Source organism: Bufo gargarizans, chromosome 11 (genome assembly GCF_014858855.1).
Source record: "Bufo gargarizans isolate SCDJY-AF-19 chromosome 11, ASM1485885v1, whole genome shotgun sequence".
NCBI lineage: Eukaryota > Metazoa > Chordata > Amphibia > Anura > Bufonidae > Bufo > Bufo gargarizans.
Window position 1 is genome coordinate 33378788 of NC_058090.1, and position 14709 is coordinate 33393496.

General features: G+C 44.2%; 1 protein-coding gene across 1 annotated transcript in view; it reads right to left on the minus strand.

The window, feature by feature from the left end:
- Positions 1-7728: 7728 nt before the first annotated feature.
- The window catches only part of HIF1A (hypoxia inducible factor 1 subunit alpha), a 43322-nt gene continuing 36341 nt past the window's right edge, over positions 7729-14709 (minus strand). The window contains exons 11-15 of the mRNA XM_044271834.1: positions 13713-13835; positions 12770-13155; positions 11763-11868; positions 11462-11588; positions 7729-9114 (exon numbers count right to left, since the gene is read on the minus strand). Coding sequence (XP_044127769.1) covers positions 8963-9114; positions 11462-11588; positions 11763-11868; positions 12770-13155; positions 13713-13835 — 894 coding nt within the window. The 3' untranslated portion in view covers positions 7729-8962. The remainder of the gene's footprint in view (positions 9115-11461; positions 11589-11762; positions 11869-12769; positions 13156-13712; positions 13836-14709) is intronic.

Sequence of the window (14709 nt, forward strand, 5' to 3'; positions counted from 1 at the left end):
AGAGTGCAGACTGCTGGGGTGTCTTCCATAGGCAGGGACTTTAGTTTGCAGTAGTGAGGAGGTGCCCTCTCAGACACCTACAGGCCAGGGGTCTGCAGCCATTTATCATGTGCAGGGATAACACCATTGCATTCCCCTAGGAACACATTGTGATAAGTGCATGTAATGCATGACGTCATAGATGCATATGTGCAATGTCATGAGGCCACAGTATAGGACATGTCATGCGCGGTCATTGCATATAACCAAATGAATCCCCGGTACAGTCCGCTTGGCTATTTCCACAGTTCTGATCCCCCTTTGGCCACTGCATCCATATGGGATAGGGTGGGGGATCCCATTCTATGGATTGAGTCCTATAGCATACCTCCTACAATGGCAGGGGTACAAGTAAAATGTTGTCATACTAGGCCACACTGCTAACGCCCCCCAATGCATAACTATACACACCCAGTGGCCCCACATAGTACTTACCTCTTTGTGCCACCACAGTGGTAATGCCGCATTGTGTCCCTTTCGCTGTGGTTATGGCCACCTTGTGCCTCTTCAAGTAGACACTTTTAAAACGGTTGTCTCACCTCAGCAAATGGCATTTATCCTGTAGAGAAAGTTACCACAAGGCACTTACTAATGCATTGTGATTGTCCATATTGCCTCCTTTGCTGGCTGGATTATTTTTTCCATCACATTATACACTGCTTGTTTCCATGGTTACAACCGCCCTGCAATCCAGCAGCGGTGGTCGTGCTTGCACACTATAGGAAAAAGCACCAACCTTATGCACACTCCCGTGGTCCCAGCCACCAGAGTGGCCGGCGCCTTTTTCTATAGTGTGTAAGCACGACCACTGCTGCTGGATTGCAGGGCTGTTGTAACCATGGAAACAAGCAGTGTATGATGTGATGGAAAAATGAATCCAGCCAGCAAAGGAAGCAAGATGGACAATCACAATACATTAGTAACTGCCTTATATTAAATAACTTGAAAGGTCCAGCTCCGTTCAGGTGCAAATACGTGGCTTTTTTATTCCAGCGGTTAAAATTTTCATGCAGCAAGGTGTAAACAGTGACGCGTTTCAGACCTCTATAGCATAAGGGTCCTTCTTCATGACAAACACAAAATGTAATGGGAGCCCCCTCTGATAAATCCCTGTCCTTGTATTAACTTTCTCTACAGGATAAATGCCATTTGCTGAAGTTAGACAACCCCTTTAGGAACATAGGAATATATATTTTACATATGCCACTGATCCCCCAAGTGTTAATGGACTATTACTGGGCCCTAAGGAGTAGGAAACTGTATGTAATAATGGCCTGGACACAGAATAAGACTGGTTTCATCAGGTGGCTATAATAGGACTCAAACATGACAACTGGTTAACCCTGGGGTAAAAGTGTAGCAGTAGGGTGTGACGTCGCAAAACTCATTTCTCTGGTTTTGTGTTTTGGTTTTTGGCAATGCCGTTTAGCACTTGGTATCCATGCACTTCACCTGTTGAAGATACAGGGTCAAAAACATCAATGCAAAGTGCAACAAATCATGAAATGGATCCGCAATACACCTGGCCGGCACCCCCATAGAAATACCTATTCCCTTACATCCTAACCAGTGGCACAGATGGGGTATTCTGCCTCCCGTGGACTGGTTAGGATAGGTGGAAATTTATTGACAAATGAAAGTAATTTAAATAATTAACAAGACCCTCCCACCCCAATAAAGAGGAGGATCAACCCCAGTCCCCTTGTGTTTTTTTCTGTCCTTCGGATAGGTCTGGACGGGTGGAGGTCCCCCTTCCCTTCCTGGGGGGGACCCCTGTTCTATGTTTATGCAGGCTCTTACCCCTTATCCCAGGGTGATTTTTTTGGGCCGTGCTACTGTGCGGTACCTTTTGTTTCTCTGTGGAGGGTCCGTGAGGGGCTCTCGCGTGTGTACGCGCGCTGCCGATCCTCTGGCAGTGCGCTTGTGTCGGGTTTCGGCGGCCCCGCGTTGTCCCGGTGGGCGCCGCCATATTGGGAGTGACGTCAGTGGACGTCACTTCCTCTCTTGTACTTCCTCCCGGTCAAAGTTTCCTTTTCTTATATTATATTATAATATAGATTTTCCGTCTCTCGCCTCTTGTGGCAATCTAACCTCCCCTAAATTAATAATACTTTTAAAAGCTTTAGGGTAATTAGTGCTAGCTAAAGCCGCCCCATATGGGCTGAGCTTATTTTTGGTGCTAGGTAGGCTATTTAAAGCCGGTTTCAGGGTCAATCAGCCTCCTGGAGCGCATTTATATTTTTATTTCTACTTTCAGCGGGTTCCTCTGTTCAGCTTGTGCTTTTTTTCTGGGTGAAAGACCTTCTTGCTTGGAATTTCCTTTCCTCCTCCTAACGCAACAGTTAATTCTGTTTCTCTTTTGGCAGCCATGTCGTCTACTGAGGACGGCGATCGGGATCCTGGCAGGAAAAATCCTGGCAAGTCATCTTCAGTGCCACGATTGCCAGATTGTCCTGGAGGACAACTATGCGTTTCCCCAACAGTCCTTTCCTGGTCGGGCAAGAAGTATGGGTCCAATTCGAGACCTCAGTCTAAAGCCCAAAGAGATTGGGGCTCCCGTAGAGGGGGAAGATCCTCCAGAGTCTCTAAGCCCCCCCCCCAAGAAGTCCTTGACGCTCTGATTGCGGGCCTCCTCGAGGTTCTTGGTACCTTGCCAATCTGACTGGATTTCCAGAACTCCCTGCTCCCCATATTCCCCTAGTCAGTCGCCTACATTTTCTCTGTATTATATCTGAGGGATACCTGGTAGACTTGGACAGTCCCCCTTTAGACAAGTTTGTTCAAACAAAATTGCTTCCATCCAGCAAACAGAGAATTCTGGAGAACTACGTTCTGGAGTATCTTCGGAAAGGGGAACTAGAGGAGGTGCCTCTTCAAGATCAGGGAGCAGGTATCTATTCCCCAGCTTTTCTGGTACCCAAAGTGACCGGAGACTGGCGGATGATCATAGATCTGAGATACTTCAATCAGTTCATCAAACCCAAGCATTTCCGGATGGAAACTATCCAGTCAGTGACCAATCTTCTCTTGCCAGGGGATTTTCTGGCAACCTTGGACCTCAAGGATGCCTACCTCCATATTCCCATCCATCCTTGGTCCAGAAGATTCTTAAAGGGAGTCTGTCACCAAAATTTGACAATATAAACTGCTTACGTGGCGCTCTAGCACAACTACACAAGATTCCAATGGTACCTTTGTTGTATTCTTTTGACTTTCACCAGCTAAAAAAACATAGTTTTATCTATATGCAAATGAGGGCTCGCAAGTGCCCAGGGGTGGGGTTCTTGTTGTAGGGGCCCAGGCTGCTCTGCCTTCCTTTCATATTACCCCTCCCCAGCCTCATTCTGGTCCCGCCCTATAAGGCTGTTTCATCATCCCAAGTACCAGCCGGCCTGGGCATGCGCACTTCAATGTGGATATACTTACCTTTCTCTTGCTTGGCTTGCATCCAGTCTCCCTGCTTGCTTCCGGTCCGCCGGCGCATGCGCACAACATGAAGCAATGTCGCTCCCCACAATGGGCATTGTAGTGCGCATGCTCGGGCCGGCGGTGAACTGCGCACGCGCCGGATCTCGGCTGGTACTTGGGATGATGAAACAGCCTTATAGGGCTGGACCAGCAAGAGGCTGGGGAGGGGTAATATGAAAAGAAGGCAAAGCAGCCTGGGCACCTACAAGAACCCCGCCCCTGGGCACTTGCGAGCCCTCATTTGCATATAGATTAAACTATGTTTTTTCAGCTGGTGAAAGTCAGAAGAATACAACAAAGGTACCATTGGAATCTTGTGTAGTTGTGCTAGAGCGCCACGTAAGCAGTTTATATTGTCAAATTTTGGTGACAGACTCCCTTTAATGATCGCGGTGCAAATCAGAGGAGTCTTGAAACACCTTAATTTTTTTGGCCCTCCCGTTTGGAATTTCTTCGGCCCCACACACATTTACCAAGGTGGTGGTTTCCGTGGTGGCAGCTCTAAGACTTCAGGGTCTGAGCATAATTCCTTATTTGGACGACTGGCTCTTCAGAGCCCCTTCCCAAGTGATCCTGTCCTAACGCATTCAGTGGGCTGTAGCCTTCCTCCACCAGTTAGGATGGATAATCAACTGGGACAAGTCCCAGCTACCTCAGTGAAGTTCCTGGTGGATTTAGTGGAAATGACTATTCATCTTACTCCCGAAAGAAGGCCATCTGTTCAGAATTCAGCCTGCTCTCTCTCAGTACCTCAGAAAGTAACCATTCGTACTTTGATGAGGATGTTGGGACTAATGTCATCAACCGCAGAGGCGGTTCCTTGGGCATTATAGCATCTACGTCTGCTACAATCGGAGGTACTAGCCAAGTGGAATCACAGTCCATTGGGACTAAATTCTGTGCACTCCCTGTCTCATCGTGCCCGGTCCTCTCTAAGATGATGGACCCGTCTCGAGGACGGCAAGTCCCTGATCCGACCCTCGTGGATCATACTGTCCACAGATGCATCCCTAGCAGGCTGGGGAGCACATCTAGACAAGACAGTCCAAGGAACCTGGACACCTCAGGAGAAGTTATTATCATCGAATCTCCTAGAAATCAGGGCGATCAAGCTAGCTCTTTTTCATTTCGCTCCCTGCATTCAAGGCAAAGCAGTGAGAGTACAGTCAGACAGCATGACCGCTGTAATGTACATCAAAAAGTCTCCTGAGAGAGATAGGTGTGATATTGGATTGGGCAGAATTGAACCTCACCCACTTATCAGCGGTCCACATTCGTGGAGTTCACAATATGATAGCATATTGCCAGAGCCGAGGTCTTCCAACCGGGGAGTGGTCTTTCCATCCAGACATCTTCAAGGAGATAACGCTCATGTGGGGAATGCCAGAGATCAATCTCATGGCAACGAGGTTCAACACCAAGGTGGAGAGGTATTGCTCCCTTTACAGGGAGGACAACCCAGTGGCAATAGATGCACTGTCAATCCCATGGAGGTTCAGGCTGGCCTATATCTTCCCTCGAATTTCCTTGATTCCGAGGGTATTGATGAAAATCAGGCAGGACCAAGCGTCGGTCATCGCCATCATTCCATACTGGCTGAAAAGAGCTTGGTTTACCCAACTCATTCAAATGAGTCGGGGGCAATTTTGGAGGCTTCCCCCAGAGAGTGTACTGGTGTCGGGGGACACTCAGACCTCCTCAAATGTTCAACCTGACAGCCTGGAGGTTGATCAGTCCCTTCCGAGAATAGAAGGGCTATCGGGGTCTGTCTTGAGAACCCTAGAGCACTGCACTGCAGGCTACCAACAGATCTTATTCAAGAATTTGGAAGATTTTCTCGTGTTGCAGTTGACAACTGTCATCCCCAGATGTGTCCATACCTACCATCCTACCAGTTACTGCAGAATGGTCTGGATAAAGGGTTGTCACCTTCGACCCTCAGAGTGAAAACTTCTGCAATCTCGACCTGTCTCAACAGTTCCATTTCTCAAGAACCCCTTATCAAGAGGTTCCTTAGGGGAGCTTCAAGGTTAAAGCCTACGATAATTAAACCTATCCCGGTATGGGATTTAACGGTCGTGCTCAGGGGGTTATCATCTACCCCCTTTGAGCCCTTAGAGGAGGTGGAGCTCAAGTTTCTAAGCTGGAAAATTACTTTTTATTATTAGCCATCACTTCTGCAAAACGAGTTGGGGAACTCCAAGCTTTTTCTGCTTTTGAGCCGTACACCAAGTTCCTGCAAGACCGGGTGCTGCTCAAGTTTTTACCCACCTTTTTTCCAAAGGTGCCCAAGTTCAGCAACATCAACCAGGTGATTTCTCTTCCAGTTTTGGCTCCTCTCCCCTCCTCAGGAGAAAGGGGCTCCATACCCTTGACGTTTCGAGATATCTCAGGATTTACCTGGAACGGTCCAAGGTATTTAGGAAGGATTAAAAAACCTCCTTATCCTTTTTTCCGGTACCCACAAGGGTAGGAAAGCCTCTAAACCATGGATGTTAAACTCATGGCCCTCCAGATGTTGCAAAACTACAACTCCCATCATTCCCTGATAGCTGTAGTATGCCCAGGCATGATGGGAGTTGTAGTTTTGCAACAGCTGGAGGGCCACGAGTTTGACATCCCTGCTCTAAACCCTCCATCAGTCGATGGATCAAAGAGGCAATTCGTGAATCTTATGCGTCTCAGGGTTCGGAGCCACTACTCGAGCGGTGGCTACTTCCTTTGCAGAAAGAAGCTAGATTCCGCTGGATGTCATCTGTAAGTCGGCTTCCTGGAGTTCTCACTCCACTTTTATCTCACACTATAGAGTGGATTCTAGGATAGATAGCTATTCCTCATTTGGCCGGACCGTATTATCTTCTGCCAGGCACGAGAGCCCTCCCATGGGGGGTTTCTACTTGGTAATCTACATCTGTGCCACTGGTTAGCATGTAAGGGAATCGTTAATTTCTAACGATAATTTGTTTTCCCTTAGTCCTAACAGTGGCATACAAATATCCCCCCCTTAGTTATACTTTAGTGTTGCCTTTTTTTTCTGCTTGTAACTACACAAGGGGACTGGGGTTGATCCCCCTATTTATTGGGGTAGGAGGGTCTTGTTAATTATTTAATTACTTTCATTTGTCAATAAATTTCCACCTGTCCTAACCAGTCCACGGGAGGCAGAATACCCCTTCTGTGCCACTGTTAGGACTAAGGGAAAACAAATTATCGTTAGAAATTAACAGGACATGCTCTACTTTTTTTCCGGAGCTGCGGACTGGAAGATCAGCAGCGAGAAATGCGGATGCGGAGAGCACACTGTGTGCTGTCCTCATCTATTCCGTCCCCATAGAGAATGAATGGGTCCGCACAATTGCAGACGTGTGAATGGAGCCTTATAGGCCTTGAGAGGATGAAGTTCTATCATCCATGTCTTCAGTCTGAACTGGATGGACGTACGTCTTTTTTCAGCCTTACAAACTATGATACGTTTGGGTAATTATATGGAGTTGCAATTTGCAGGGAGGTCCCTATATCCATGTAGGACACTAACACATGCAGAATCTGGTGAGGGGACGCAGAGACATTCAGATGAAAATCTGCTCAGAATTTCTGTTTCTCCCTTCCACTCCAGTGTGCAGGTACCCTGAATCTCCCATTCACAGATCTAAACATACATCTTTAGGGTACTTTCACACTTGCGTTGTTTGATTCTAGCAGGCAAACTGCATGCAAACGCATGTCATTGATCCTGATCAGTCTGAAAAATGCATTGCAATACTTGATCCGTTTTTCCGGTGTCATCAGGCAAAATGGATCCGGTATTTTCACATTTTTAAAGGTCTGCACATGCGCAGACCGGAATACCGGATCAGTCAATATTGACTGATCCGGTATTCCGGTCTGCGCATGTGCAGACCTTTAAAAATGTGAAAATACCGGATCCATTTTGCCTGATGACACCGGAAAAACGTCAAGTGTTCTGTTTTTTGGCCGGTGATAAAACCGCAACATGCTGCGGTATTATCTCCGTCCTGAAAAGTCAAAGACTGAACTGATGCATCCTGAACGGATTGCTCTCCATTCAGAATGCATTAGGATAAAAATGATCAGTACTTTTCTGGTATTGAGCCCCTAGGACGTAACTCAATGCCGGAAAAGAATAACGCTAGTGTGAAAGTACCCTAAACGTACATCTTTAATTGACACAATTAACGTAAGACAGATTGCTCGCATGTGTGGCCTGGTCCACGTATAATGTTTATTGATGTCATAAAACAATACAGTTAGTGTTAGATCCAACCACAGACAGCCAAAAAAAAAAGTTATTATGGAAAAAAAAAATTACATTTTGCACAGTCTGCAACGTACGATCACACTGAGCAGATGCTGAGAGTTACAACTACGACAACCTCTAAATAAAAAAAATAAAAAAATTCTAAAAAGAGGTTTTTACTAATTGAACTTCATAGGCAAAATTAGAAGATGGTAAAAGTGCTTAAAATCAAATACCAAGCAAACATGATGCCGTTCTACTTTTTTTTTTTTTTCTTTTTCAAACCTTTTACATTTTTTATTTAAATTTAAGTGAGCTTGAATTTCTACACCACGAGTGGGCGGTAAACATGTACATTTCATATGGTTACAAACCTGCCATGGAGGCTTACGAGAACGAGCTTCAGAGCTGTCATACAATCTGCTACATTAACATCTCTTACGAAAGAGTATATATATTTTTTTTTTTCTCTATTTCAACTAGATATTACTACCGGTAGATACCCACCTTCAAAAAAGGTTGTGGTGATTACATCTCTAAGCTTTTTTCCATTTTCTGCCATAGCCATTGGTTACATTACAACAGGTGGAACAATGGTAATAAACATCAGGCCTTAGTGATTTTTTTTGGTTTTGTTTTTTTTAGACAATATACGGTAAACTAAAAAGAATCCAACACAAAAAAATATATAAACTAAACATTAAAAATGCATCACATCTATTGCATGAAGAACTTGCTGGTATTTCTTGTTTTCTTAAGAAAATATATATTGTGCGATCGTGACTACAATGCACCGCTGGCAAAGCATTGTTTTCTGTGCAGGATAACGTAGGAGGAGGTCAGGGCAACATGGAGACCGAGCAAAATGAACTGAACTTTTAATGGAATAACAAAGGAAGCCACTGAGTCTGGATTTGTTTTTGTGAATTTTTGTCTTCCTTTCAGCATAAAAAAATGAGGACAGAAAGTGCGCGCGGAGTTAATATATATTGTTAAGTAGCATACTGGTATGTATTTGTATAAATGGAGCTGAAAGAGGTTCCTTCTGTAAATAAAATAAAAATGGTGGAGAAGACGGCGCTAACTGAAGTAATGCGGTATTGTAGACAGGCTTCTAATATCAGATCTAGAAAATATAAATACACTGCTTTGGGTGGTGGAGGTTTACAAGTGTCCAGAAGTGGAAGAAAGCGAGGATCAGTTTGCTTGATCAAGAGCTCTTAATAATTCCTCTCCCTGTAGCAGGTTCCTGTTTCCTTGGATGGGGGCGTTCACTTCGCAGTCGTAACTGGTCAGCTGAGGAAGTCTGGTGCCATCTGGTGACTGCCCAAGCAATCGACTGGCCATGTCTAGAAAGAAAAAAGGATAAAAGTAAGTATTCAGGAATCGGCAAAACCAAAAATCCTGAACAAATGTGTGTTTAAAGGCCTGTTCACATCAGTGTTGCTGTACATCAATTGTGTGTATATATATAATGTTAGTATCAAAATCAATTTTCCTCTGAGTATCCATGGACTGTAAAGGGCATCTGTCAGGTTTGTACCTATGACACTGGCTGTTACATGTGCGCTTGGCAGCTGAAGGCATCTGTGTTGGTCACAGGTTCATATGTGCCCGCATTGCTGAGAAAAATGATGATTTAATATATGCAAATGAGCCTCTAGGAGCAACGGGGGCGTTACCATTACACCTAGAGGCTCTGCTCTCTCTGCAACTGCTGCACCCTCTCCACTTGACAGTGAAATCATCATCACACCTGGCCCTGTCAATCAACATTGAAAGGACACGGCAGTTACAGACAGAACAGAGCCGCTGGGTGTAACGGCAACACCCCTTATTGCTCCTGAAGGCTCATTTGCATATATTAACCTCATTTTTCTCAGCAATGCGGGCACATATGAACATGGGACCAACACAGATGCCTTCAGCTGCCAAGCGCACATGTAACAGGTCAGCCAGTGTCATAGGTACAAATCTGCTGACAGGTGTCCTTTTAATGGACCAAATGTAGTCCAATAACATAGACCTTTGACTACATTTAATCTACTTTACGTCCACATATTTCTTTGGGAGGACAGGACAATGCAGTCTACTACGCTACTCTGTCCTCAAACAGCAGCAAAGTTTTCAAGGCATATTGGAGAACTGACAGGTATAAGTGGCATGTTCATACAACTGCTGCAGAATCTTCTGTAGAAATCCGAGGGTGACCCTCAAACTTCTATTGAGGATTTGTAGTCTGACATAACGTGGCTTTAGCACTTAGCCTCACTTATTTGGGCTAATCTGCTTGTGGGTCACCTGCTGCCGTTTCAGCACAGAATCCACGGCAAGAACTGCCAAGTCAGTTTTTTTAATGTGATGCAAGCTTGGACTCCATAGCAGGAACATCTGCAACAATGTGAACTACCACGCCAATTTGCGAGAAGATTTCACTAGGGAATCAGCAAAGAAAGGTTATTTGCTGTATAATGAGACTTATCAAATCCTCACTTCTTCCAAAATCTCCACCTGTAGTCTGCTAAAGAGCTGCGACTTAAAAAAAAAATTGCACAACTTCATTGCACAATGTATGAGCTTTACTGAAACCACAAGGTCCCTTTCTAGTATTGGAGGGAAGCTCATTAAAGGGAATCAGTTACCAGAGTTCTGAGCTATCTGCAGTATTTCGTGTGTCGTACTGCACATGTTTTCTTTTTCTACTGCCCCCTTCCATTCCCCTATTCTCCTCACTCAAAGCTGCAATGAAATACATAGTCCGGACTGCTGTGCTAACATAATGGAGAGCACATGCGCAGCAGTCCCGACAATGTATTTCAGTACAGCTCTGACAGCAGAGCAATGGAGGGGGTAGGGGAGAGATAGGAAATTAAACATAGCTTATCTGAACTGCTAATCATGCATTACTTCACATAATAGTTCAAGATCGTGGTGACAGATTCCCTTTAAAGGGGTTCTCTGTTTTTAGCAAGTGTCCCCAGTTTGCCTCTCAAAAGAGACGATTTATACTTTTCTGCTCCAGTCCTCTGTGCTGCCTATCATGCTCCAGTCCCCAGAGTGTTTACATCCGGAGCTGCATGGTCACCTGCTCTGCTGCAGCCAATGTCTGCCTTCAGCAGGAGACATGGTCACAAGTAGCAAGTCAGTGATGAAGACAGTCATTGGCTGCAGCAGAGCTATGACCATTCCCATGCAGCGCCGGATGTCAACATTGAGAGGACCAGAACGTGGACTCAGCAAGGAAGACCAGAGCGGTGGGGAGCAGGTAAGTATGAATCTTCTGTTTTGAGAGGCATGCTCGGGTACTTGCTAAAAACCCAGTATTCCCGGAGAACCCCTTTAACTGAAAATATATTCAGTGTTATGTGTCATGCGGTATTGTTGGTAAGTGCTCCGTATATATATATATATATATATATATATATGTGAGAAGATTCTTTACAATGATTTTTATTTTATTTAATTTTTTCTTCCAGAAGCCGTGACATTTCACTGTAGCCAACAGTTAGTCACCTGTGTGATGAAATACCATAGAACAGGCATGCCCAACCTGCGGTCTTCCAGCTGTTGCAAAACTACAACTCCCAGCATGCCTGGATAGTCTACAGCTATTTTAGGCTATCCAGGCATGCTGGGAGTTGTAGTTTTGCAACAGCCGGAGGGCCGCAGGTTGAGCATCCCTGCCATAGAACATACCTGTGGACAACAGGAGAATTGTTCTCTGCTCAGCCTTAGTTGGCCGGTCCTGGTCATCGCCTTTGACACGTTTCCATAACAGAGGAGTGCTCGGCCCTGGGTCAACATTCGTTTGAAACAGAGTCTCCTGAATAAAAAAAAAAAAAAGTTGTCACATGTAATTGTCGGCTCATACGTACTAGGCAAGGCTTACAGAAAACTATGCAAATAGTTCACTGTACCAAATTGCCTATTTCTGCTACTTTTAGTTAATGGAAATGAATAGGCTTTCATGGCCAAGTTTAAGAAAATAAAAACTTACAATTCCCACTGCTTGAAACAGGCCATCACTTTCAATTTTACGTTTTCTCTGGGCATTATGTAACGCTATCATCTTTGGACTGATGTCCTCGTCCTGGACTGTAGATCTGGGGGGGGGGGGGGGGGGGGAGGGAGAGGAGGGAGATGTTTATTAGCAGGTACGTCCACACAACACAGAAAAAAATACCAACCGTGTTGCAAATTTTGCAACAGGTCCACACATTTTACATGCGACTATTCCATGTATTTTACGCTATGCATTGCAAGGGTGAAATCCACATAAACATCTGACTGGCATCCACATCGCAAATTATTTGTGGATACTTTTCCATATTACGCTGTGTATTTTCTGCCTGGATTTGCAGGCATTTCTGCTGTGTGTAAATGCGGCCTTATAACCAAGCATGGTACTGGCAATAATTTATAAGGCCTTCATCTCGGTTATCCCTGGTACTATTGCGCTTGCAGTATTTACAGAGATACTACAGCAGTGGGGACTAATATGACTTCTGTTATTTTAGCACATCCCATGCTATCTGCCTTACATTTAAATGTCCTGGAATACTCCTGTCAGCAGCAATTTTTAGATTAACTCAAAGAAAAGCCATAAGTTAATTTCTGCAGGCAGTTAGGCTCTGTTCACATCACACCAAGACCCCTGGTGTATGAGGGCTCATGCACACGACCGTATGTATTTTGTAGTCCGCCAAAAAAACAACTGATGACGTCCGTGTGCATTCCGTTTTTTGCAGAACGGAACAGCTGACCCCTAATAGAACAGTGCTTTCAGAACAGTGTCAGAGCCTTACTTCTGATCTCCTACCCCTTTCCAAACCAAGCAGGTTCACCACAACATTAGTCATCTTAGCTACGGCAGAACATTACACTACCGCCCAGCAACTTCTCGATATATTTGAACATGAGCACACATTACCTCATACGTAAAACTACATAATTTTTAGTCTAACTCAAAGACTATAATTTGTTAGCTGCGGAATAGGCAATTACCTTTTGCTTAGCGGACTTTGTATATTTGGAGTTCCTGGGCGGGATCTGTCTGTTTTTTCTGACGTTTTGTCCATCCTTACAGGAGAACTTGTGCGACTCCGGTTACCACTGTAAGGCGATGGCGGGGCGCTAGGCACCTCTTTCATCACCTGGGAGGGGGAGTGGACAATGATGGTCTTGGGGTCGCTCATTGCCTCGGTGCTGATTGGTTTCAGATCGGTAGTGATGGGTGTGCTGGTTGGCTGAAACAGACTGGCTATGTGTCCTAACGGCTGGGGGTGCGCAGATTCACTCTCCAAGGAGGAAAGCTGATCGAAGGTCCTCAGCTGGAAGTCATCATCCATTGGGATGTAAGGAGCCAACATTTCCAGATCCAAATCGGTTTCCTGAGTAGAAATTAAAAAGGAAAACATGGTCAAAATACAATGAACAGCAATGGGACTCTTACACACAGGATGAGAAACGTTGTTAAGAGGAAGAACCACCAGCATTAATTCACACTGGGTAGATTACTGTACCAAATCCAGAATGTTTTCAGCCAATATCAAAACTGGAATGTTAGAGGACAAAAAGTCAAAGATACAGTATAGCCAACCAAGTAGTTGGCCTATGTGCAGCTTCATTTCACACATCTATACACTGCACATGCACAACAGATATATAGATGCTTCTACCCATGTCCACACAGCTACATTCTGCACTAGATGCTTCTGTACATGGACACGCTTCACACTTACAACCCATAGTGGAGCTTACATATCAGAACATAAGGACTGTTTTTCCTGACACCATCACATGTACAGTCGTGCCGACTCTCTACAGTACCCGCTTCCAAATCCGTCCAGCATTACATAATCAAGTGTATGTCTACAGTACAGGCAATCAGAATACTTAGGTGTTTGCCAGCAGAGCTATCGTAGCGCTATAAGTAATATGTATATACCTGTGTGGAGAATGCGGTCTTTGATTCCGTGTCCATTGCAAAGAGTTTCTCCACCAAGTCTATCTTTAACTCCCTGGCAATGTCATCCTCCACATCGAAGCAATACTCTGCAGGTGTGCCGGGCTATGGGAAAGGGAAAGAAAAATATAAAAAATGAATTTTGACAAATTCCAAATATATATATTTTTTTCTGTTGAAGGCTATAAACTATTTATAATGCTTCAAATCATCTAAAAAAAAAAATAACTAAAAAATAAAATGAATAACGCAAATGGTCTTCGCCACTCGCTTAACACACCATACCACATTGGGGTGAGCAGCAAGTTCTTGCATCAGGTCATGCTAATACAATGTAGGAACTATGCATTCATTTCTAACAGGGGCTCAGTTATATTAAAAAAAATATATATAATTCAAAACAATAAAAAAAAAAACACCCACCCTTCACAAATTACTTTGGCCAAAAAGTCCCAAAACTGGGACCGATCCTTAAACGCTAGGTACACCTTTGGAGCAATTTTATTATCATTTTTTCAATTGATCTTTATTAAAAAATGTTTAATCCCTGTCTCTATAGCAGGCTTGAGATTCTCTAGTAGCAGTTCCATCAGACAGCTCAGCTGACGGCTCCTTATCTCTGACCTCCTAAACACTCATTACAGCTCAATTCTTATCTTACTGATTAAAAAAAAAAATGTGGCTTAAATAAGTGTCTATGATTTTATTCTGAGTAATTTAGAGATAAGATTGATTAGATGACCGGCACAAAGTGAAAGTACAATACACAGCTAGACAAACGGTTAACCCTTTGTGACAGAACGGCTCAATATTATTTTTTTATTTTTTTAGAAAGACCAATTGAAAAAATTATTTATAGCCCAAAATAAGTAAATTGCATAAATAAATAAAAATACCCCCGACGGTGTTCAAAGACTTTAAGGAATTGACAATATCCTACAGTTTTTTTGTTTTCACAGCTCCTATGCAGACATATGTA